At 34.9% G+C, this 27,373-nt stretch overlaps 2 protein-coding genes across 2 annotated transcripts; one reads left to right on the top strand and one right to left on the bottom strand.

Moving 5' to 3' along the window:
- Positions 1-574: 574 nt before the first annotated feature.
- LOC130665526 (ecdysone 20-monooxygenase) lies at positions 575-9,280 on the top strand. The gene is made up of 10 exons (XM_057465966.1): positions 575-1,313; positions 1,496-1,568; positions 3,105-3,215; positions 4,088-4,189; positions 4,679-4,877; positions 4,987-5,174; positions 5,266-5,461; positions 5,546-5,708; positions 5,795-6,040; positions 6,115-9,280. Exons 1-10 carry the CDS (start codon positions 1,302-1,304, stop codon positions 6,427-6,429), a joined length of 1,605 nt encoding a protein of 534 aa, XP_057321949.1. The 5' UTR covers positions 575-1,301; the 3' UTR covers positions 6,430-9,280.
- A 9-nt stretch (positions 9,281-9,289) lies between these two features.
- Positions 9,290-27,071, bottom strand: LOC130665560 (uncharacterized). The gene is made up of 20 exons (XM_057466013.1): positions 26,916-27,071; positions 20,725-20,824; positions 19,527-19,642; positions 18,660-18,819; positions 18,527-18,564; positions 16,594-16,731; positions 16,339-16,518; positions 15,861-16,265; positions 15,489-15,680; positions 15,174-15,424; positions 14,915-15,086; positions 14,474-14,652; positions 14,270-14,396; positions 13,937-14,189; positions 13,479-13,865; positions 13,266-13,416; positions 13,068-13,192; positions 12,873-12,992; positions 10,822-12,806; positions 9,290-10,365 (listed from the first exon to the last, which is right to left on the bottom strand). The coding sequence occupies exons 2-20, from the start codon at positions 20,789-20,791 to the stop codon at positions 10,132-10,134; spliced, it is 5,280 nt and encodes a 1,759-aa protein (XP_057321996.1). The 5' UTR covers positions 20,792-20,824; positions 26,916-27,071; the 3' UTR covers positions 9,290-10,131.
- Positions 27,072-27,373: the final 302 nt, after the last annotated feature.

Raw genomic sequence — 27,373 nt, 5'->3', positions numbered from 1 at the left:
TTTAGATGGCATATAGCTTATATTTATCGTAACCCCCATCATTCTCATTTGATAACTCCCCGTCCCAGTTGTACAGTAATTTATGTACAATTATTTTTACTATGCAATTCTATATTATAATTCTTGTCTCAGGATCGGGAGTTTAATTCCTATAGCTATTATATATTATATTCTTGCTGGCACTCACGCCAAAGAACCACAGCCAAACGATTACACACAACTTTAGCTTGATTTTACTCCTTACTTTTCTACAACAACGGCAACTACCGCAGCATAGCTCTAATGTTTCTTCAGCAGACGCTGTCATACTCTGACGGCGAACATTCATGTAAACAAAAGGAACAAAGCCAAATCAAGACAACAGTTTGTCTCGGGCGACAGCCTGTCGGTGCAACGTGTGTGCCGTTTAATTTTTTTTCCTCAGTGCTACGAAAAAGTGATAAAAAAATAACCAAGAGGAGGAAAAAAAATCCACTAAAGTAACAAATAAAATAAGTGATAGCGTCATATATATGTATGTATGTTCATGCACATATATACCAGACACGCAGTCTTGTAATGTGCGCGACGATAACGACACACGTGCGTAAAATGCATGCGTGACTAAAAGGAGGGAAAAGCAAAATACAACACAAAGTAAAGAACACAGGAGGTAGAGGGAACCAACAAAAGGAAGTAAAGAAGAGCCAAAAGAAGAAGTCGAGGCACTAGAATAAGAATAAGAATAAGAATATGAAGGAGGAGGAGGAGGAGGAGGAGGAGGAGTAAAATGAGAATAAAAAAATGAGGGATTCCGTTCTCTTCCTCGCGCCTTCCTTCTCGCTTTAACTTCTTCCCCGGGTCCTGACTTTATCTTATAGCGTCTCCTCGTCCCCTCCGAGAGTCCTCGTCCCTCCCCACATGGCTTTGTCCGCGGCACCGTCGTCTTGGCTCTCCCTCCTCGTGTAGTTCTTCCTCCCCTATCTTTTCAAAAATATAACGTGTCCTGAGACTTTTTAGGATCAGTACGATCGCAGACGCTTGGGGAGGCGGTAATCCCGCTTCACCCGCGTTCGACGCGCCTTCCTTTATTTTATCACACATCACCTTTCGTAGTTTACACCATTTATCACCACCTCTGCCATCACTGTTGTCAATATCATTATTACCATTATTATTAATATTATTTATATAGTACATATTTTTAACCTGTAATACTGTTATTGTTATTAATAGTTTCCCTTTCTTCCCGCCTGTACAATAAATAAAAGTCCGCCTGTCACCCAATTGCACAGTTTTTCTTACGACTCAATCAAGTCTACATGTGTGTCGTGGTACGTGAAAGCTCATTCAACGTATTTATTATTACACCAAACTAGTACCGTATCTACTTAACTCCGGGCAAATCGGAGCGGCTTTTTCTACTAGTGCAGTGTAGTAATTTCCTAAACCAATCAGTCAATCAATCAATTAATTAATTTAACCATTTATTTATTTTTTTTATTTTACTTTAAAGTCTAATTGCCACTACTCTCCACTGGGAGATACGATATCTTGGACACACGGTTTACTGCGCTTGACCTTCTCATGTGAGTACTAGAGCAATTGTCATAATTGTCATTTCGGTTTCCGGCCTGACCCACGGGCAAAGATGTTGTGATAATCTCTTGATCATTACAATTCGGGCCCACGCTGTCTCGGATCTCGAAACTCTTCAGTCTGTCAGTAACAGCCGCTCGAGTGATTACTCCAATTATTTAAACACACGCTTTACTCGATATATTTTTTTTAAAATTCGTATATAAACAAATAGTCTTTATTTATTAATATTTATTTATTTTATTTTATTTTATTATTTTATCTTATCTATTAACACGGTAAATTTTTTATTGTTAATAATTAATCGTCAGTTATCAGTACTATTTAAAAATAATTATTTATTGTATTTATAACTCGAGCAAGAAAAAATTTATATTTATATACAATTATTATTATTGTTAAATACTTTATTAAGTTTTGTTGATGTTGATAAATATAATGAGTATCGAGTATCGAGTGTGATAACGATGCCCAGTTGTTAATTATTTTTAAAAAAATTTTAATTATTTAAATATTTAAATTCTCGAGGTCAATGTTGAGAAAAATATAATTTGGAAATCCAGTAATTACATATATTTTTTATTAAATATTATTTTACATTATCAAGGCTTTTATTTATGACGTCTTTAGATATTTGATAAGTTATTAATTTATTAATACGTATATACATACATGCATATATAAATATATTTATATATATGTGTATTATATATTAAAAAATAGTTGTACGCGTGTATTTAGAAATTATGATTATCGGTCATTCACCAATAACGCAATTAGCCTCGTTTGATAACCCATATATAATGTATTCTATTGTAAATTATTAAATATATATCAAGTGTATATTATAATATAACATATATATATAATTCCGTACTTATGAATATTTATTTTGGATGACAATGAAATTTTGCAACATTTATACGCATACATTAACCCCGACTTTATAACTTTCGCAATCCAAATAAAACACAACGTGCGTTATCTATGATAATTTTTTAAAATATATATGTATATAAATATATGAAGAAAAAATTGAATTAATTACACTGATAATATGGGTATAATATTGCGTGATCTAGTTATTTTTGCTGTAACGAACTGATTTATTTTTAATTTCTAATCATCACGTGTGGTTCGATACAAAGGATATTGTAATATAAATATATTTGTATGTGTGTAAACACATGTTTATGGAGATACGTTTAAGCATTCGATAGAGGGAGGATAAGATAGAGTTAAAATCGATATAAATTTAAGTTCGAGTTAAAGATATCAGTGATTATAATGATTAGGCCGAGCACCGATCCGTTAATTTACAAAGGACTCAAGTGCTTGTGAGTAATATATAAATAAACAGAGATAAATTGTTTATAAAGACTAGGCCGACAGTAATCAGCACTTTACTACTGCGGAAATTAATTTTATCGGTCAATTAAAATTTATGCAAGTTAATTAATCTTAAGTCGAGACTGATAAGTCTACTAATGGGGATAATTTTTAATTTTTTTATTTATTCTCATCAGTAAATCACAGAAAAATCAACATGATGGTATTACTTGAAATAATTACTGGTGTTCTGGCGGCAATTTGGGAGTTTGCCATGAGCTACCTGCTCTATTGGGTATTTTCTAAAGGTAAAAATCATCATTATCGTAAGTTTATTCATTTTTTTAAATTTATAAATATTAAGAATTTTACAATTTAATTTTTTTAATTATTTTTTTAATTACTTTATTTGTCTAGTTTTTAAATTAACGATCTTGTTTTTTCCCGGCCAATTAAATTGATAATTAAACTCTTTAAAAATTTTTATTACGTAAAAACTTCATCAATTAATTTTTTTTAACGTTTTAAGTTTTATAAATTTTGATAAAAAAAATTAATTTTTTTCTTTAATTGAAAAAATAAATTTAGTAATTACGGTAATAAAATTTTAAAAAATTGATTATTTTATCATGACGTCCGTTTGATAAAAAAAATTGAAACTAAATTTAAATCAGATTTAAAATAAATTTACGCCGGAAATAATAAAAGTAATTTTTATAAAAAATATATAAACGAAAGTATAACTATTTAATTTTTTGATAATGCGGTACTATCGATAAAAAAAGGTAAAAAAAATGAGAATGAGAATATCAAAGTCCACATGTTGAAGAAAACTGGTTTAGCAATAGAAAGAGAGAATGAGAGAGTATCAGCAGCATATTATATATATAAATATACAAAATGAGCTTAGGCGATAAATGAGATTGATGATAATGAGCGAATCTGAGCGACGCGATAATCATTATATCAGAAAATATTAGCTGATGAAGCCAGTTTTATAAACATGTAACGGTAACCACGTCGTCGTCTTTCAATTTAAAACGTCAGCTGAATAATATATATAAATTTTAACTAAATTCTTATTATTGTCATTGTTTTTTTATTTTTTCATATCAATTTACACCCAAGTTTATTTTATCCGCGGTCACTAAATTGTTAATTTTACTGTTTATAATTTTAGGGAAGATTCCCGGGCCGCTTTCAGTCCCGGTTCTCGGGACCAGGTGGATTTTTTGGTGGTTCGGCGGCTATCAGATAGACAAAGTCCACGATGCATACAAAGGTAGGTTTTGTTTAAAAAAAAAAATTTTACTTTTAAAAAATAACGCTGAATATTTAAACTGCACTTGCATTTTTTTATTACCATGTGCTGCTTGTCAAAGAGATAATCTACTTTATAGACAATCATTTAATTATTAAACTATAAATTACAGTTATGGAATCAGTTAAAATTAAATAAGAATTAATTTCCGGAACATAACTCTCAATAGTCCCAGTTACTGACCCTCCGTAATTTTTATTACGTTCAATCATTTGAGACCTTGATATAAATTATTCATGTTTCAATACCCGACACTCACTTGAATTGACATTGGAAATTTTTATTAAATTAGATATTTATTTTTAACATAAAAAAAAAAGTTAAAAGACGGTCCGAGTCTGAAAAATTGAGTAGTAATTTAAAAATAAGTAATGAAATAAAAGTAAATAAAAGTGAGTCTGCTAACTGACTGATGGATCAACCGGTGACTAATCCCTGATTTAAGAGCAGACCTGAATCGAAGGTACGGTCCAGTGTGCAAGGAGGAAGCGCTCTGGAATCATCCAGTTATATCAGTATTTTCACGGAATGACATTGAGATGGTGATGCGACGGAGCTCGCGATTTCCTCTGCGTCCACCTCAGGAGGTCATATCATCTTACCGACGGTCCCGCCAAGATCGTTATACCAATCTCGGCCTTGTCAACGAGTAAGTCACGTTTATTATGTCCTTTATTACTCGCAAACAACCTACAAGGTAATTTAAGGGATAATAGTACCCACTTTAATGTCTCGAACGCATTTTTTTATTACTACAGGCAAGGAGAGACATGGCACAAATTGCGCGAAGCTCTTACGCCAGAGCTCATGGGAGCCAGCACAGTCCTCGGATTTTTTCCTGCCCTCAATCAAGTCTCCGACGAACTTATTCAACTTATAAAGCATCTTAGGACCGGAAGCACTATCAGCTCCTTCGAAGATATCGCTTACAAAGTTGGTCTTGAAAGTAAATAAAATTATTTTATTATTTTTATTCATTGGCTTTAGATGCATTTACTGGCCAGAGCATCCAGAACTGCAGCTTTTATTTTTTTTAGGTACGTGTACGTTAATTCTCGGAAGGCATTTAGGATTTTTAAAGCCCAATTCTTGTTCTCTGACCTCGAGATTGGCCAAAGCCGTGAGAATCCATTTTACTGCTTCTCGCGATGCATTTTACGGATTGCCGCTTTGGAAAATATTACCCACTACCGCTTACAGACAATTAATAGAAAGCGAGGATGAAATTTACAGGTTCATTTTCTTGGAATAGATACCATTACTTTAACTCTCCTTTCATTTAACGATAGACTATTAATTATAGTGTAATTATTTTAGTATAATATCTGAACTACTGGACACAACAATACGGGAGCAGAATGAAAATGCCCGAGACGAGCCAGTGGAAGCTGTTTTTCAGTCTATTTTAAAAGATAAAAATTTAAATATCAAAGACAAAAGAGCCGCTATAATAGATTTCATAGCCGCTGGAATTCACACGGTACTCAAATTATTTTTTTAATTAATTAATTGATCAATTATGATAATCATCAGCACAGACATTAATGGAAAAATTAAAAATTCCAGCTAGGCAATACTCTAGTATTTATTTTCCACTTAATTGGAAGCAACTCAAAGGTCCAGCAGGAGCTTTACGAAGAAGTTATAAACCTGGCTCCAGCGGGCTGCAATATCGCGGCTGAAGATCTCAGCACTGCTAAATATTTACGTGCATGTATCACTGAAGCCTTTCGGGTAATCCCCACGACACCTTGTGTCGCAAGAATTTTAGACGAACCAATTAACCTGTCTGGCTACAAAGTAGACGCGGGTGTAAGTTACCAGGATATATTTTGTTGTAAATAAATATTTAAAGTAGACCTTAACATTAATTATTTTTTGTCCAGTCTGTTGTCCTTTTGCACACGTGGATAGCAGGTTTGGAGGACTCCAACTTCAAGAATGCCAAGGAGTGGGTGCCCGAGAGATGGCTCAAGCCGACTGCACCCCATAGTCCGCTTCTGGTGGCTCCTTTTGGATTCGGACGTAGAATTTGCCCGGGGAAGCGATTCGTCGAGAAAGCGCTGCAGCTTATCGTCGCTAAAGTCGTACGCGAATACGAAATAGTCGCTAAAGATGAGTTGCAACTGCAATTCGAGTACATTCTCGCTCCCAAGGGACCCGTTTCCCTGCACTTCAAAGACCGCCAAAATGACCTGTAATTACTGACAGACTGCACCGATATTTTTAGTTATTAATAACTCATTTCATTACTTTTCTTTTTATCTGGACATTATCGTTAGCTATGTACATTTTTTTATAGAAATTTTCAAAAGGTACTCGCATTATTTCATTTAGATAACTATTTATTGTTAATCAACTCCATTGTTGTTGTATTTACATTTTCACACTCGCCAATAAATCATTTAAATAAATTAAATCATTGCATGTATAGACACTCCATAAGCTAGAGATTTATTGACATTTTAAATCTTTATCGCATTTAATGCGCAGAGAAAAAATTATGGGATCCACTTCCATGGAAACTGAGAAAAGTTCAAATTATTTTCAAAATTTTGTACATTTTCCCAGAGCGGACCCTTTTACGACCGTAAAAATAAATTTTGTGATTCTTACCTTAGACTGGAAATTTTTTGAAAATGTTTAAAACAAAAATTACTCGAAATTGTACAGTAAAAAAATCTAGATTGCATTTAAATTTTTACCATGTGCTAAGTAATTATGGTACTTAATATACATGTAATTGCGCAGTAAATTTTGTAAAGGATTTGGTGAAAAATTCCCGCTTACTAACTAGCGGCTTCAATTTTTAAATTTAGCAAAATTCGAATTTTCATGAGGAAACTCATACGAAAAAAATATATATCCGGGCAAATCTGCATATATGAGACATATTTATATATATATTGCATATATGCGACATATTCCAGATTTGCCTGGATATATATTTTTTTCGTATAGGAATTTTTTTTCCTGCACTAAAAAAAAGAAATAATTTATTCGAACAAATTTTTTTGATAGTAAAATTTACTTACAACTACAATTTATTTTTTTTTATAAAACGAATTCGAAAGTAGAAATCGGCTCTTACTGAATTAAAAAATTGGGCAGATCCAAACTTTCAATATTTTTTTTATAAAAAATTCTCTACATGTCACTAGCATATAAATTATATATAAATGATTCCCATATGAATAAAAAAACAATTTCATAAAATAATGATAAGTTCCTACAACACAATGGGAATTTATATAACAAATATATAACAAACATATCTTGTTCTCATATATTGAGAAGCTGCTTCTCATAAACAGTAACAGAAATTCCTCTAATTATTTCTCTGCGCAGACCAAAATCACATAAAACGAATAATGCACAATAGTTAGATAAATAAGATACATACATATATATATATTGGCGAGTCATAAATATATAAAGAATTTATTCACAAATTGCCTAATAATGTAATAATGTTATTATTGTTGCTCAAGTGGTTAAAGACTGAAATCAATCCTTTTTGTAAATGTAAATCCATTTTGTCTCATCAAAAAAATTAATTTATTAACTAACCGATCGATTTATCGATTAGTAAACTGATAAATTAATTAATTAATTAGTCATGCGCTCGTGCATCACCGACTCGTAGAAGGTATTTAATAGATAATAATTGTTTCATTGTCAGTATAAAAAATTACATGTCCAAAAACATGTACACTAAACAATGATCTTCAAAATATGTATTTACGTTTAAAGTAAATATGTACTAGTACCTTATCTGCTAAAATATATGTACTCATAGATAATATTAAAGTAAATTTTTGTAAATACGAAAATTTATGTACATACATCAATATTTGTACAACATAAAGGATTATATATATATATATATATGTATTAGAGGTGTGCGAATCGCGTTCGAATCGAATAATTTGAAAGTTTTCGAATTATTCAAAAGTTTTAAAATTATTTGTAATTTTAAAAATTTCTCGATTCGAATCAGATTTCAATTATTCAATTTTTAATTAAGGGGGGAAAGGGGTCTGAGACACAAAAAAAAGAATTAAAATTCTCAAAATTTGTGACATTATCAATTATCATTCCAAGAATATTCTGCTAAATTTTCATTAAAAAATATTGAAAAATAAGCCAGTGGTAGTGGGGAGAGACGAGTCACCTTAAAAAAAAGTCTTCATGCGGTAGGCAGGATAACTCATGACTGCCTCATCTGAACTGAAAAAACCAAAAAGATTTCTGTAATACATAAGTTTATCTTGGATTTGAACGAAGGAATAAACAAAATATTCATTTTTGAATTTTTGGTAAAGGCACAATCGAAAAACTCTGATTTTTGCCAAAAATTCTTCTTTTTGTTTAATTAAAAAATAAGTAGTTATTGAAAAAAAAATCCTTCGTTCAAATCCAAGATAAACTTATGTACTAAAGAAATCTCTTTAGTTTTTTTATTTCAGATGAGCAGTCATGAGTTATGCTGCCTACGGCATAGAGACTTTTTTCCGGTGACTCGTCTCTCCCCACTACCACTGGCTTATTTTTCAATATTTTTTTATGAAAATTTAGCAGGACATTCTTGGAATGATGTTTAACGATGTCACAAATTTTGAGAATTTTAATACAGAGGGTACTCTAAAAAAAAAAATCACAAAAATATCCTCTTTTTTTTGTATCTCAACCCTGCGTCCCCCTTAACTTTTAAAGAAACTGTAAAAATAATTTTTCGTAAATTCGTATCTGCGATCTATTTACCTTTGATTCAAATTTCCATTATTGGAAAAAAAATTACAATGTCAAGTCGTTAAAAATAAAATTTTGTAATCATTCGTATACTTTTTAATAATTCGAGAATTTACAAATACTTTGAAAACTTTCAAAAAATTTGAATTATCCCAATCGAATAGTTCGATTCGATTCGATACAAATAATTCGTATAAGTTCAAATTATTCGCACACCCCCAATAAACATATATATGTTACAAATGTAATGTAAAGTGTTTTAAAAATAAAAAACACTTGATTTAAAATAAAAATAATAAAGTCTCATAATTTTATTTATTATCTTCAATATTTATTATAAATTATAAAATACTATAACAATTTTGATTAATCCTCTTTAATTTATTAATCAATAATAATGATAATTAAAAACAATTATCTGGGTAAATAATTAAAATACCAGTATATAATTATTTATAAATTTTATAAATTAAGTGAATGCCTCGGAGATAATTAAGTGACCGGCAATTACGATTATAAATTAATAAATTTATTGGAGAAATTGTTTGCGTAAAAAATAACCCAGCTCCGTCACAAGTCACATGGCACTTGGATCTTTATAAAATTAATATTATTATTATATTGTTTATATTTATTATTTTTATAAAACAATAATTACTCTGCGTAAGATAAAACTCAAGTAAAATTATCTAAGATAATTTTAATTATTTCAATAACAGATAATTACTATCTCGCTCGTATAGAAAAAGACTAAGCAGGCATTTAAATCAGTAGGTTTTTATTGGTTTCGTCAAACTTTGGTAATCGTTGAGTTTTTTAAAATTTATCGACTGTAATAACCAGAACCGTGACATTTTAAATCGTGCTGTAATTTTTTATCATATATATTTATCATCTATATTTATCTATAGAACGTTCTTACAAGACTACTTTGATTTTTTTAGTTTTACTTATACTTTATATATATTTATATATATACCGACGGTTAGTAGGAGTTAATAAATTTTTTAAAGATCTTATAATACTAGTTTCCTTGATAAACGTGAGACCGCGATCGCATTACATCTAAAGCATTTTAATCAGTCCGATTTTATTTATAGATAATACGTAAGTTTAAAATTTAATTATTTATACTCGAGTTAGTCGATTGATCATTTAACCAGACTTTTAATGCTTCTAGGTAAGTTTGATATTGACCCTTTATTGACACTAGCTGCGGTCGGTCTCATGAAACTGTGGTTACGCGGCTGGACCAATTTACTCCTGCTGGGAGTAGATGTCAAAGTCTTTGAGCTCGGAGTTCGGTTTTGTAGCAAAGGTGTAGTGGAAACACTGCTGCTGCTTCGGGAGACCACAGCTCTTGGTCGTGTGGTGTCACTTGTTCCCTATTTATGGAATTTCAAGTTATTTAGTCATATATTTATTACAGACTAGAAATTGCATAACCAGCCGTTCATAAAATACGTTCACATTTATGGGGGAGAGGGGGGTAAGGAAACGTGACCTTCAAGGCTCATCAATTCATTTTGCAAATTTTTCTCTCGGTTTTTAAAAAAATCGGGAGTGAATTCGGATTTTATTTCAATTCAAATTCACTCCATCAATTGGAGTTCCGGAGTCAAAAACAAATCACTCCGGATATGGAATAAATAGGGAGTGTCTTTTCAGAGGAGTGATTTCGAAGTGCTCTGGATTTTATTTAACTTCTCATTCACTTTGATTCTGAGTAAATTTTACTCTAAGGGAATTAAATAAATAAACAGTTACGTATCATGTGCGGGGGAGGGGGGGGGATGTATTTTATGAATGACCAGTAAGTAAAAAAAATTTGAATGACTTACTGATTGAATTTTTCGAACACTTCGCACCACGGGACCAACGCTGCTTTCACTGCTGCTGCTTCTGCTGGCGGGAATCTTTGTCGTGGCGATCCGCGAGCTCGTTTGTCGCTTGTCGGCGTCTTTGACGGCGTTAGTAAGTGGACTTGGGTTCTTACGCAGGTCGCTCGTCATTGCACAGATTGCTGAGGTGTACCCTCGGAGCTGGGGATGACTCGGAGCCAACTTGCGGACAGTATTGACGGAGCTCGCGCTGTTCAACGAACTCCTTGAGCTTCTCAAGCTGCTTTTGGAAGTCGATCTCTCGACGGGGTTGCGCGTCCCACTGGCTTTTATAAGCGGAACTATTTTTTTGCTCGAGTCAGTTTTCTTCAGTATCTCGCGCTTGGGACTTTCAGATTTTTTTGTTAAATAACTGGAAGTAGTTTTTTCATTTTCTTGAGCTGGTTTAGTTCTTGATCTAAAAGACTTCAATCTCGCGATTTCGTCCTTTCCTATTACGCGCTTAGGAGGTTCAGCTTCTTTGACGTACCGCATTTCCGCGGGTGAGCATCGCGGCGAGTCGTGAATGTCAGTTTCATAATTTCCTGATGAAGTTTCCTGGCTCAGTGTCTCAGAAACGAGGCTCTGTGTCTCTTCAAAGCCTTCGTCATTGAGTTCCTGTTCTTTGCCTTTAACCAGCGGTGAGTTTGACGAAATATTCATGTCGGGAATAAACTTACTCCTAAATACCGACGAATTTTTACTAGGACTAGACGAATTTTTATCATCAGCAGTATCTGCTGTCTTTGAGCTCGTTACTGAATCAACTTTGCCCTGCAAGTCACTAATCCTCGGGGCTTCCTTGACAACGCGATCGACCTGGTCGATTTGCGGCTCGGGAGAAGTGACACGAAGTGCGGGGAGCAATTCGCGATCGCCATTAGAGTTAACAATGACCGCATTCGGCTCATTATTAACCCGACTGGGTGGATTGCTGGTTAATCTCAAGGCCTCGCGCACCTGACTGGGATCAATCATACTGCGGTGTCTTTCTCGACAAGAGACCGCCCGTTCCGGCCACACCGGAGTCGTTTCCCTTGGCCGAGATTCCTGCATCACCGGACTCAGAACAGTGTTAGTCACAGCAATAACTGGCGCGGGCTGCGTAATAGGCAGCCTAGAACTTCTATGTCGTGCTAACCGCTGATTAACTTCCTCCGCAGACTTGGCAGCGACCTCCGTCAAAGCAGACTCGAAATCATTTGACGCATGCCGACGCTTCAATTTATCTTGCCACAGTCTCAGCATTTTATCTTCATCCAGATCGTTGTCTTCCAGTGACAGAGTGTTCGGTCTCTGAGGTTTATCATCAGCCAGAGTATCCGAGGAATTACTTTCGGGCTTTCCGCAGCTGTCTTTATCTGCAGGATTATCCTGACTCTTTTTATAACGTCTGGTTTTACGTGCCGCGGCATACCGATCAAAATTACCGCTTCCAAGATCACTTTCCGCGACTGCCGGCTTACTGGCACTCACTTTAGTGTACTCCCGTCCCGTAATAGAACTGCTGCATCTCTCCCGTTTGCACGGTTCCTTCTCCACGGGTTTGACTTCACGAGGTGGACTAAAAACTCGGCGTGTCACTGGCGGGGTTTCAATGTTATCTGAATCAATCTCAATCTTATCGCTCACTTTGTCTTCCTCGGTCTTTCTAGCAGACTTTGAAAATCTGCGGACGGCTGAACTTGGCGCGGATACACTTGGGGTGCGTAGATAAATAGTCAGCTCGTCTTGTCCATCGTTAACTGTTTCATTTGGTTTATTTTTCTTCCGTTCCTCTTCTCTTATCGCTTGCAATGTACTCGAACCCAGGACATTGTCGTTGGTGAGACGGGAGCGTATTCGCCGCGAGTACCTCGAGTCGATTTCTTCGGGACTGTTTAGAACATTGAGACTCGACTTTCTCCAAGGTGACTTGTCTGTTTCTGCTGAATCTGGTTGAGCTTCTGGAATAATAAGTAATAAATATTTAATAACAAACTCATTATTTAAATTTTTTAAAACAAACAAACCTTCGATAGCTTCCATAGTTCGCATTACGTCAGTCTTCTCAACTGAAGGACGCCAGTCATAGACATTTGAGTAGCCAGCGCGTGAATTGTCTTCCGTCGCATTCGTCTTGCCTTCGTTTTCTACAAACAATCCTCGTTTTAAAAATAAAAACTAAACAAATCTCTTTACTATTAAATTCAATATTTATTATTTACCAGAATCTTCGAAGGACTTTCGGTTGGCCTGCAACTGTCGCGCTCTTCGCTGCAACTCTTCACCCGCACGTTCTTCCTTTTCATTTTCCGACAACCAAGCCTCGATTTTTTGTCTCCATGCTCGTCTGAAATTCATTTGAATTAATAATCAATCTCATTTTATTATTTTTTATAAATTTTTAGCCCAATAATTAATACCCAGTAGGTTTCGTTTCTTCTTCTTGCAAAAACGCTTTATTTTCCGCCAACGGAGACGGGGAATTCGGTCTTTCGCGGTCGCCTGAAAAATCGGCGTTCAATAAATCGCTGCGACGAGGCTGCCCTCTAGCTCTTCTCGCCCACGATCGATCTAAAAAAAATTTATTAAGTAAAAATAATAGAAGAAACAATAAATAATCAGTCTATATTTACCCAAACTTCCCCAAGATTTTCGTTCCCGAGTATTGTCTTGTCCCGAAGTTCTCAAAAAGTCCATTAAATTGTCGTCGTTGTCTTCGCAGGGAATGCGACTTCTTCGTCGACGCAGAGTTCCATTGGGAGTAATGTCCGGCGAATAAGTATCTTCTTTGGTAATTTGCTGATCGGGACCACCTGAGCAGGATCCAAGTCGACGTCTGATACTCGGAGACCCGGTAATCGATATATCTTCGTCAGAAGTAACGCCGCCATTTTGTAGTCTTTTTATTTTAGCTTCGCTGCGATTATACGACTGTCTAGCGAAACTTTGAATGTCTAATAGCCCGTAATCCATTAAATTGCTCTCAGACTCGGAACCGGGAGTATCAGCCGCGTTATTTACTGTTTTAAAATGAATATTTATTTTACCTTAAATCTTAAATCTCATATTTTATTTAATAGTTAACACTTACGGAGCCGCTTTTTAGCCAGCAGTTGTTCTTCGCGTTGTTTACGTCTGGCAGTCGCTTGCTCCTCTTGTATCCGTCGTCTCTCATTTTCGGCGATCGCTTGGTTGAACTTCAAACAAAACTGATGAAATATTTTGAAACACTCTTCTATTTTAAAAGTATTTATGTCTTCGCAGAAAAATTCGGCTAATGTACGTCTCACGCCTTCTAATTCTTCCATATTGCGTTTTAATTGCGCCATCACCTGCTCTGCCATCTAAAAAAAATAATAAAAGTAAATGGATACCAATAAATAACTTTATTTTTATTTTTATTTCATATTCTTTTGATAATTACTTGCAAAAATTGGGCCATTTGTTCCTGAATGTCGCTTTCGGTCGACGATAACTGAATTTGATTTTTTATTTTCTTTATTTTCGTATCCAGTGCGTTGAATTCGTTTGTCAATTGTTCGATTGTTGTTCTAAAGTAGAAAAAAAATTTGAAAATTTAAATCAACACAAAAATATTTAAATAAAATAAAATAAAATAAAAATTTACTTAGTAGCCGGCTCCAAAGCGCTCATTTTATGAGAGAAGTCAAGTAAATTTTTTTTTTTTCTCTCAACTTGTAGTGCGACGTAATGAATCAGATTCATTCCCGGTTTGTTCGCTCGTATTTCCGTTAATTTTTGTAACGATGACAATTTTACGCCCGCTGCATTCCCAGCGTATCCGCCCTATCAATCAATGCTCATTAAAACCCTCAGTGGAATTACAAATTAGTAGATTACACACCTAGGGCGGAAAGTAGGACATTCTAATCCAGGTTAATTGCCACCTGAGCTGAAGACGAGTCCTACCTTCCTCGGTGTCTACTTTTTTTCACCAGATCTGTAGCAGAAAGTTTAAATTTTTGCCTCTTCCTTCTAACCAGGGCAGGAATTTAAACTTTCGGCGCAGGTATGGTGAAAAATAATCAACTTAAAAATATATATTTACTGAATTGAGGAAGTTGCCAGCAACCAGAACCATGTATAGCACCTCTTGGAGCTGTTTGTTAGTCATCAAACCTTTGCCGGCGAGTATCATTGAGTCAATACTCGGCTCCAGGTAGTTCATGTTAGCGGCAAACTCTTCTTTGAGCAGCATACACTCTATCCTCAGTTTATAACTACAAAGATAATCATCAGCAGACGTCAGATATTTAGTTTAGTTGGTAATTAACTCGAGTGTTTGATTAAAAAATAAAAAAAATTACTTTGGCACTTGAATGAGTTGAAGGAAAAATTTTTCAGCGTTGCCAAGTTTCGATTTGTCCCCATCGAAACTCTTAAGCATCTCTAGCTCGTCTACTTCGGGCAGAATTTTAAGAAGACCGCGTAGTTTTTCAGCTCCGATATGATCGTGTCCTCCATCGCGGATCAGCTGAATTATGTCTTCGTTCGAACTGCGGAATTGTTTCAAGAATATGTTGACGTTCAGACTTCTTTTGCCGTCCAACAGAGCAATCTGGAAGTCAACAATACGTTTCTTTAAATTAGCGCTCAGTTGTAAATTTATTTGACAAATTTACCTCCATGGGTTCACGACGACGGCGCTCAGTATCAAGACCAGTTCCGCTGGACGAAGTGTAAGTTGCTGGAGGTAAAATAGGCGGTGCTTGTTGACAAAACAGTCCCTCCATTTCAGCCCAATCTAAGTCAGCCATCGGGGAATTCTGATGTTCATTAGCAACTAACGACCAAATGTTTCTCTTGCCAATGACCTATAAGACAAAAAAAAGGTACCACTCGGTAAAACTATTCCTAACTCGTCTCACACCTAAATAACTGGTAAAAATATCTATCCCGTGTCCTTGAATCAACAGCAATAGACACTCGAACATTCGATTTAACTTCAGTAGAACGACAAGAAAAAAAAAATCAAAATAAATAAGGAAAATTACCTTGTGATTGGGAATTTTATTCCAGTTGATCGTCTTCATTTTGGACTTTGGCGTGGGAATTTCCTGCTGAGGTAAAAGCTTGGCATTATTACTAGGCGGTTCGGGTGTTGGGATGCGATTAACTGCTGGGACATGTAGAGGTGGAGGTAGAGGAGGTTCCATTACTGCATCAGGAGCAGTGACGGTGACAAGAAGCGGCGGAGGAGGCGGCGGTGCCAACGCAATACTTGTGGGTGGACTTTGAGCTGCTGGTGTTCCAGCTGAAGGAACTGGTACTATTGACGATGAAGTTACACCTGACGGAAGCGGGGGCGGCAAAGGTGCCGGACTACTTGTCGGCAGAGACGCTTTGCGTGTCGAGCCGCAGGTTTGATCGGCGCCTCGACAATGGCAACATAAATTCGTCTGGAAAAAATTTATTTATTTATTTATTTATTGTTTAAAATAAATATGTTAAGAGGGTAATTAATAAATGTACTTGAAGACTCGGTGATCTCAAGAGCTTAGTCGCGTCATTGCGGCTCTCAAGAAGAGTCGCTCGGTGCACCAACGTCTCAGCGGTGTCCCAAGCGAGATCACTTGCCGGCTCCTTTGGATCCAGCCGCAGCAGATGCTGTAGGATACTCAAGAAAGCTATTTCTTGCGGCGTATCTGCAATCTGGATCGATAAAAAATTTAATATCTGTGTCACACAGAATGCTCTGCATTAAAAAAATAAAAAAAAAATACTAGCCTGGCCTAAAATAGCGTAGAAGACGTCGACGTGGGACGAGAGATCTATTCCAGGCGGCCCTTGATTCGCGAGCTCTTCATCAGTTTCTCTCTGGTCGTCGAAGACTTCCAGCTGGACCCTCAGCTCCGGATACTGGCTCTTTTGCTTCCTAAAATTACAACCACCCCTTACTTTATCCATACCGATCCACTCATTTTATCCTCCCATTTTATTTCTCTTAGCTCTCGTATTATGTCACTGAAAATATTTTCACGCTTCTAATCATTTAAACAAGAGTAATTTTTAACAAGTATACTTAGATATATTATTTATATATATATTTCCGTTAACTTTTAGGAACTAACTGTCACTGTTGATACAATGAGTGTCGTATGTTTGTCACCAAGAAAATGAATAAGGTACCGGCTTACCCCACCCGCTTTTTTTTAAATCCTACTTGACCCGTTAGTCTTCTATGTATATATACATTGCTTATATATATATACGACTATTGTCACGACTGCGACAATCTAATGACCGATAGATTATTTAAAAAGTATTAATCATCAGCTCTTACTCTTATACAAGAAGAAAAAAAAACAACATATTACAACTTGAGATAAAATCTAGTCATAAAAAATTCTTTCTTACCAATGAAAACTTCCGTATAATAAATTAGTCCATGTTACCACTTTTATCGATCACAAGAATCAGACAAATTACAAATATCTGAGTGAGAAATAAATTAGAGTAGGAATAAATTAAAAAAAAAAATAAAACAACACGTGCACTGGTGTTTTTACGCGTTATAAAAAGTCGGAAGTGAGTATTTGCCTTTTAAATAAATAAAGAATCACCGCGTGTCCAGCATCACATGTAGAGTGCAGGTGCAGCATCACCGCTCGCGGATGCGAAGCAGGAAAAGACTGAGTTAATTTTGTCCTCTCCCTCTTAGACTAAAGCTCGTGGGTAATTTTTCCTTTTAACCTGGCGATATATCTATCTATCCTCTATCGCGGTTAAAAACCCGGCATACTAGAGATTACTCTAAGAATGTGGAGGAGAAAGAAAGCCGAGTGAGCGGTTCTATTTTTCGCTCCTTCCGCGGCGCCGCGCTTGACATGTTTAATTTTAATATCTTTTACTCCTTTTGTAAACGACAAATCGCCGTTCCAAATTCAACCCTCCCCTGTCTCTCCCCCTCCCGCTTACACCAAATCATTGCAAACTAAAGTAGGGAAGACCGGGGTACCCCCAGGGCACGGCGGCCCCCCTCAAAAATTTTGGAAAAATTTTTTTTTTCCATTTTCAGTCAAATTATGATACCTCTGATGTTTAAAAGATATTTTAAGCTGATCTGGGGCAAAATGGACCACCGAAAAGAAATTTGCTACAGAAAAATTTTTTTTTTTCTAAACTAAAATGAATTTGAAAAATTTATTGATTGAAGCTCTTTTAGGTCAACAAATTATGTTGTGGTTAAAATCTTTTTATTCAATAGAAAGACAAAAAAACTTTTTTTGAGCTTTTTTTGGATGGGGTCGTCGTGCCGCAGAAAAAATTTTTTTTTTTTCGAAACTAAAATGAATTTGAAAAATTTATTGATTGAAGTTCTTTTAGGTCAACAGATTATGTTGTGGTTAAAATCTTTTTATTCAATAGAAAGACAAAAAAACTTTTTTTAAGCTTTTTTTGGATGGGGTCGTCGTGCCGCAGAAAAAAATTTTTTTTTTTTTGAGTTTCGGTAAAACCTCCATGGATGCGCTTAAGAGAGGACTAAATTAGGTTGACCTATAGATTTAAAGCCATAAAAAATAATTACCGGATTAAGGGGGCCGTCGTGCCCCGGTCTGCCCTAATAATTAGACTGTAAAAAATTGTGGACTGAACACTTAGTAAAATAAAATCCGTATTCACTCCCGATTTTTTACAGTGCAAAGTTTTGTATTCATACTTGCCTTAGGTCATTGAGAATAGGAAGCAGTTTCAATCCTAAAATATAAATTTAAATACATAAATAATTATCAGTTAATAAGTTATTTACTCAGTGAGGTAAATATTTATAATAAATATTTAATGTGCATTACCAATGAATTCATTACGCATACGAACGCGGTCCTTGAGGACCGGCGTCGAGATAACCAGGCAATTTATGAATGCCAACAATGTCGCTTGATAATCCTCAGTTGTTGTTTTTTGTAACTCGTCGACAATGACTCTTAGTCGATAGCGTTCGCTCTTTTTATCCTGCATAAATAATATTTAAAGTTTCAACAATAAAATTCAATTCAATTCAATTCAATTTTTCATCCAACATCAATCCCTTTGTGTTACAAAACTAAATTCAAGGAAACCACAATTCCGACCGTTAGATCATTCATATCACATATATAACAACAATAAAATATATAATGAATAAAATAGTTTTTTTTTAAAATAAAACACGTGATCCATTCAAGTATCGTCGAATGTTAATCGTAACTCACAAGTGTCCGTTTACAGTAAACAAACCGTACGTCAGCTCGATTAAAAGTCAATGAATTATTCAAGCCGTTTCGAATTGAGATGTACGCTTGTCCCTCTACTCATTCTCTCCGATAAATGTTTCTTTCTTTGTGTCTTTCTCATACATAATAAATAATAACACAATAATAACCATAAATACAATCCAAAAGTACGCATACGTTGAATTATTTTAAGTGCAGACACTGCCTCCCATTCATAAAATGTTTTTTTATATTTTTTATCAAGGAAATAAATATATTTCCCGAGCGAATCTCATCTTAGTCCTTGTAAGTCGCAGGAAACGGGAAAACGTCCCACAGTTATATATTCCTGCTCGACAATATTATCGTCTAAAGTATGTATTTTTTTGTATATATATATATAAATGTATGTGTTGCTCGCGACGAGACACTAAAAAATATTGTTAAGTTAAGTAAATAAAAAATCACCTGGTATATGTGAAGAGTATCGATAGCACGTTGTCTACCATCCTGGCTGTACACACAGAGCGCTGATAATAACTCGACAACTTGTTTCTTCACGGAAGTGCACGCCGTGTCGAGAGCTTTTAACATTTACATTTTTTTTATTATATATGTATCAAGTTTTTTCAAAAAAAATTTTGACTCTTTTTTTACTCAGCCTTAGAAAAGAATAGAAATTCTGGAAATTTTATCGTAAAATATGAATTTTAAAAAACGCGCGAAAATTTTTTATAATTTTGAAGATCGTCTAAGTGGCAAAAAAATTTTGTTGAATTTTTTGTATTTTAGCCGACGTCCAATAATTTTTGGGTTCTTTTTTAAACAATAAATTGTGAAAAAAAAAATATTTGAAAAAATTGCACCTGTAGTTTTTTAAATTTTCTACATGTGCATATTTTTTTTTTGTTATTTATTTGTTAAAAAATAAACAATCAAAAAATTGCTAATTGTCGGTTAACTTCAGGATCATAGTGATTACGGATTTTATTTAAATCCTAATTCACTCGGAGTTCTGGAGGAAAAAAAAATTACTCCGGAACTCCGAGTGAATAAGGAGTTTATTTTTCCAGCGGAGTAATTTCTGAGTAATCTGAATTTTATTCAAATCTGCATTGACTCTGATTTGGAGTTTTCATATTAAAATAAACTCCAGTTCGGAGTGAATTTCACTACGAGGGGATTAATAAATAAAGTAATCCGCTCCGCATTTACTCCGGATTTAATCCGCAAATTTTTTACAGTGCAACATTTGTGGCCACTGCTCCATTTTTGAACATTAATAATTATTTTAATTAATAAAAAAGTATAAAATAAAATTTCCAAAAATTAATTATCTCATTACATTTTTTACAAATTATTTTATTTTCATTTTTCAAGTGTTCAAAACTGGCCCAAAACAGCTTCTCTACCCTACAATAACATTTTATACAAAAAAAATTCAAAAGAATAAAAAATTTGATTTTTTCCCATATTTTAAAAATTTTAGCCACTTTTCAAATTTAAGTTTTTGAACTCAAACTTACTGATAATTTTTTTTGCCATCTACTAACTTTCCAAAGAGTAAAAAAAAATTCAAATTTTTTTTTGACCCACTGATACATTTTTAAAATTATCATTGCTGATAGCAAAGAAAAAGTTTCCAATTAAAAAAATAATTACATACCTGAAGCAAGTTTTTTGCAATAATCCGGGTTATCAACAATGTAGTCAAGACCGACATTGGAGTCCATGGTGAATGCATTTGTGATAACTCTCAATGCAATCTTAAACAGACAAATAATCTCAATACTAATACGCATTTTGAATGTATAATACATCGCAATTATTATTATTTATACAAAATAGTAAATAAACAGTAAACACAAGTTCGTTCCTACAAATAATACAAGGACACGCGAAAATAATCAGTTTTATTTCTGGGTACGAAATACGGTTGATAAATTTTAAAAAAAGTGTGTAAAGTTTCACTTGGATTTCGCGATAGCAAAGTGTGTAAGTTGTCTTGGCAACTTCTAGGTGAGTAACTGATATGACTATTTAAATAAATTCGTGATTGTGATGGGCGAATTAAATAATAAATGGCAGATATAGATGTAGATAGAGAGAAAGCGAGATAGGAACAAACTAAAAGTAATGACCGGCCATGAACCTGGCTATCAAAGACTGAAAAGAAGGTACGAAAACGGTGATTAGTCTAGACGTGGAATTTTTTTGCTTAAATGTTATTGAGTAATTTTGCATACGTCGTTGAGTATGAGTACGAGTGCCGGGAGTTTGCTCAGTAGACCGAGAGCGAGGGAGATAGATAACGTTAAGAAAAAAATAATAAATGTTTTACTGTGAATTCAGTCACGGACACCCGGCGATGAGTCGCGCAATAGCCGCAATCGCCCGCACCGGCCCGTAAAAGTGCGATCGAGGATTGCGCTCGAGGTGAACGGGAGAGCCTTTCATGGCGTCTTTACCGCGGGTTCCAGTTCCTTAAAATCACTAATTACCTTATATTAACTAATGCCGTTTATTTTACCAGCCAATCTTTATTTAGCGACACTGATGTCAATGTTTCCGGTTAATTATCCTCAATTAAATTTAATTATATATATAAACTTTTTTTATTCGGCTTTTAGGTCCGGGCTCCAAAGCAAACCATCGCTTTGGGCTAATTGACGGTATAATTGTCAGTTTTTTTTTTTGCTTTTTTATTGATTCATCATTCCTGAAACGAATGTGTCTCAAGGATACATAGACTTATTTAGAAATAAAAAATAGTCATACTCATACAGACTTGTTATTGTTATTGAGCATCACGATCATGATCATGATCATGATCAGCCAACAAAGAGTTTTTAATTAAATCAAGTATCCATTAATTTATTGCCATGACTGCGGGAATAAAAAAAGCCGAGTTTGTAATTATAATTAAAAATAAATAATATTAAGACAAGTTAATAAATTATGAGCGTAAGTGGAGTGAGGTCGCCGTGGATGCGGGATATGATTTAGAGATGGAGATGGAGATAGATAGATATTGAGATTGAGATAGAAACGAATATGAGGAGAAAATGATTTAAATTATCCCATGGATTAGCTCACTCTGACTTTTGTCTATTAAAAATAGTGTAGCCATAACATAACATAACATAATATAACATATATATCATAACACATAACGTGATATTGGTACAGTATATTAGGTAGTTTACCGAGTGAGGAGAGCAATAAGTAAAAGGAACGAATGTGTCATGCTCGCAAACAAGGATTTAACTTGGATATTTCCATTTACGGGTCTATCGGTATCACAATAACTTACAAACTCGGTGTAAAAATAAAATAATTTATTTATTAATGGGCAGAGAGTTTAATGAGCGTCGAGGAGAGGCTTGACCGGTGATAGATGGGACTAAAATCCCCGGCGATGTTGATATGAACAAGTGTGGAGAAGAAAATAAAGAGAGAGCACGGCGATTACGTCAGATTAGTTGCCGTGGAAGCAAGTAAAGACATAACTTGAAGTCACGTTTAAAAATAGAATCTCTCCAGTTATTAAAGAATCCATATAGGCCCTCGAGACCCATCGACTTCTCATTCTCGCTGTCTTTTAGTTCTTATTCTCGCTCTCATCTGCTCTCGTATCACCAGCAGTCCGTACACCAGCGCATTATTTTATTTTCGACTTCTCCCATCCTGGTCTTGTATTAAATCTCTTGTTTCGTTCATGGAACAACATCTGCTACCAAGTTAACTTATATTATGTTACGGCTTGATCAGGCTTTTACTCAATGACTCATGCTCTAGTAAATAAACTCGTAGAAAATCCTGCATCCATGCATGCTACTGTTCCTTATATGCTGATTTAATTTAACCGCTTGTGTGCTGACTTAAATAAATAAATAAATAAATACTACTCATCACACAGCAGTTAATTTACCTTGAAATTTATGGTCAAGTGTTAATCTTTAAGTAATTTTTGTTTTTTACTTTTATCCGTCCCGTTATGGCAGAGACATAAAAAAATCATATCTGATCAGATTTATTAGCGCCCACGTGCTCCTACGTCTCTGTAATTATCATTTGATGTTTATAAATAATAATAATAATAATAATAACTGCGGTAAAAAAAATATTTAATCTTCCTGTCGAGTGTCCATTCATCTGAGACTATTTCCGTTGGATTAAATGCTAACGGGGGATTAAATTTCGCAGAATAAAAGCGGAAGCTGATGCCGATTCCGATCCCGATGACGATGAAAATTCTACGGAATATAATACAGCAATGAATTACCTCAAGATTACAGACTAATGTAATAAATATAATAGAATATATTAACTAATAAGGCGATGGTCTAACCAGCAGATGCCGAACTGTCAAAACTCGCGGCGATTTATTTAAGTAGCGTAATATTTAAATAGCATTAAAGTTGACAGCATTCAGGTGTAGGGTCTAGGCTGTTTAATACTAATCGTAGGCAGGTATACATATATGTATACATATAAAATAGTCACCAGCGAACGATGGATACCATATCGGGCACCTCGCTGACCTCGCCTGTCGTCTCTCTGTTTTCTGTTCTCGGTCTCTCTTTCCGATACTCAACAGGCTCTCGTCGTCTCTTTTTATCTCTCTACACCTTATACTTTCAACGATTCACTGGACTAATTTATTTTTCGTCTCGCATGTTGGTCCACAGGTAACTCGGTTGCTCGCTTATTTATTATTCATTATTCCGCGGATCGTTTAATTTATTTTTAAAAAAATAAATCACGATTATCCAATTTAACAATTAACGCAATTAGCAAAAAATAAATTTAATTTATTATGATAATCACAGAGCGTTTACGTAATAATTAAACCCATCATGGGTATTATTATATATTTAAAAATATTTAAAATAAAATTGTTATTTAATATTTTAATATTTTTTATGCAATAAACCAACCGGTTATTGCATTGTCATCGTTATTTTCTTTACATAAATGGAATTCATTTACTCGATTATCGAACGATTAAATAAACGGAGATGCATGTAAATATTTATTAATTCAAGTCGCCTTAGGATGGAATTTAAAATAAACTTCGCCGTCTATATAAACCTCGAGATCAGTTCTTAGCTTTTTTTTTTAAGCAATTTTGTAAAATTTCTCAATTATGCGCCGGTCGGTTTTTTGCCCGCATAAATTCAGCACAAGAATGGACCCTAATTTAGTCCGAGTATAATGGGCTGTGATCAGACAGACCGAAAAAAATTGAGGTAGATCAGTAACGAACCCAGTACAGTAGCAGACAGGAGCCAGGTATCATTACTGACCCGACAGAACGATTCCTGCGGTTTTTTAGTATTATGTATCTATATATATGTATATATAATTTAATACCAATACATGCATCCTGTATTATGTACTTATAAAAACATGTTTATAACCGCTGTAATCCGTCCCACGTGTTCATCACAACACAATGAGGACAGCGGAGAAGCGTGCAGTTACTTTCCAAGATCCTTTACCACTGCGCTGAACCCAAATGATAAAAAGTGAAAGTTTATTTAACAATAAACCCACTTTTAATAACAAACTATTATTATACTGTTCAAAATTCGGAGTAATTACGGACTTTATTTAAATCCAAACTCACTCCGACATTCGGAGTTTTAAAAAAAAATCAATCTGCCCACGGAGTAAATTAGGGAGTTTGCTTTTTCAAACTCTCTTTCGGAGTAGATTTCACTCCGAAATTAAATAAATAGTCATCTGCTCCGCATTTACTCCGTTAATTTTTTAGTCTACGCTGAAAAAAATCAGTAAATTCGGAGTGATTATGAATTTAATTTAGATCTGAATTTACTCCTTCACTCAGAGCAGTTTTAGAAAAAATTGCTCCATATGCGGAGTAAATAAGGAGTTTATTTTTCAAAGGAATGATTTCAGTAATCTGCATTTTATTTTAATTCACATTTACTCCGATTCGGAGTTTTGATATTAAAATAAACTGTCATCCGCTCCGCATTTACTCCGTTAATTTTTTAGTCTACGCTGTAAAAATCAGTAAATTCGGAGTGATTATGAATTTAATTTAGATCTGAATTTACTCCTTCACTCAGAGCAGTTTTAGAAAAAATTACTCCATATGCGGAGTAAATAAGGAGTTTATTTTTCAAAGGAATGATTTCAGTGATCTGCATTTTATTTTAATTCACATTTACTCCGATTCGGAGTTTTGATATTAAAATAAACTGTCATCCGCTCCGCATTTACTCCGTTAATTTTTTAGTCTACGCTGTAAAAAATCAGTAAATTCGGAGTGATTATGAATTTAATTTAGATCTGAATTTACTCCTTCACTCAGAGCAGAGTTTTAGAAAAAATTTCTCCATATGCGGAGTAAATAAGGAGTTTATTTTTTCAAAGGAATGATTTCAGTGATCTGCATTTTATTTTAATTCACATTTACTCCGATTCGGAGTTTTGATATTAAAATAAACTGTCATCCGCCCGCATTTACTCCATAAATTTTTTACAGTATATTAATTATTAACTGTACTCACGTGTCTAGACTTTGTGAATCTTCAGACAATTAATCGTCTAAAATCGAGAGGAGAGACAACGTCCAGATACTTCTTGACCCTGATAATTAATATTTAAAGTACGAGGTTGTTACAAACTCCCAATAATCGGGTTTGTTTATACCGGGCATAACAACGAGAAGCTCATAAGATCGTAACGTCGTTACCTTGTCGTCTTGTCGCAAGGTGGTCATGGCCCCTTCAATAAGTAGATGCTGCTGTAACGATACCCGCCCCTTCACTTTTACTCATTTTCCTTGGGACCATCATCGCAACCGGCAATCATCTGCCACCCACCTCCTTAATAATTATTATTATAATAATAATAGCCGATAGATTACGTTACCGCAGGTATGCATCCGTAAGGATCCCAGCTTCCATAACATTCTTAGCGTTAGGCCGTCGTTTTTATCGCTCATGGGATTTATAACTCACGGACAAGGTGATGTTGAGTGTGACGATGATGGTTTATTAGTGTAAGAGCATTAGGTGTGGAGGAGTCTGCTCTGTACTGGGAAAGTTTCGACAAGGTGACACCGGCAAGGTCATTTTGGTGACGGACCCAAATCAGGTACTTTCTACATCAGACCGCTAACGTCGTTACATTAACGATTCATGGACAGTCTATTAAATTTTATTTTTTATATCACATGTTATTTTATAGCTCGGAATTTTATTATCTAATAGCCGCGTTGCAAAACACCAGAGAATATTTCAAGTGTTGGCTATTTATCAATCTAGCTTAGGTACGACCCAAAACTCGTTTTAAAAGTTTAAATAAAAGAGATAAGGGTACATAATGAAATCTAGTGATCAGATGGATTGTAAAAAAAATTAAGTGACAGAATGATAGACGCGCTTCAGAGTCTACACTTATCCCGGGTAACATTTAAAGAGAAAGGAACCGCGTGAATGAATGGAATTTTGTCGTACGTATCTGTCTAGTTTATCGAGTTTGAAAGGTGTACGAGTACTTGCTGTTAAGTACTTTGCAGTAAATTCACCCGTGATTACCCTTCTGGTGTTGTTGCTCCACGTCAATCTATCAATTTATTTATTTACCTGGTAATTACACTTGGCGCGCACTTTTAGCGGTTTGCGACACGCACGAGCCTCAATGAATAACTAATCGGGTTTATGCCGCGACTCCTTTACTGGAATATTATTTTATCGACTAAATAGTAAACAAAGTTATTAACTTTTTTGCAGCGCGACTCACGCCGGGGGTATTGGAAGTGTTTGGAAAAATTTGAATAAATAAATAAGTAAATAAAGTAAAATAAAGAGAGTATATTACCCTCTAGTGTTTCGTCCACCCTTTTCAGTCACCTCTATCGACACAGGGCAATCTGACATCCAACATCACCACAGCGCACTACTTATCTCGTCTACTATAGCACGGATTCGCGGAAACTGCGTTTCAGGAGCTTTAAGACCACGGAGAACGCGAAGAAACCAAGTAGCGCGCGGTATATTATGCGCAGGCGCGATACTTCTCCCACTCAAGATCCTTGGTGTCTTTAATTCATCTATGTCACGTCCCTATCCCCTACCTCAACCTTTTGCTTGTGGCTGAAATCGGGAGTAAAATCGAACCTGGGCTGGGACAAGCGGACACCCAAGAGCAAGACCAAGACCAAGACCAAGACTCTGACGAGGATCGGGTTTAAGTAGTCAGTGTGAGTACGAGGAATCTTCATTCACAGCTCATCTTCAATAAAATTAATATGTACGGTCACGTACGTCCGAGTTATG

The sequence above is a fragment of the Microplitis mediator genome, chromosome 1, assembly GCF_029852145.1.
Source record: "Microplitis mediator isolate UGA2020A chromosome 1, iyMicMedi2.1, whole genome shotgun sequence".
NCBI lineage: Eukaryota > Metazoa > Arthropoda > Insecta > Hymenoptera > Braconidae > Microplitis > Microplitis mediator.
Note: the sequence above shows the minus strand (reverse complement) of the source record. Positions and strands in the feature narration are given on the sequence as shown.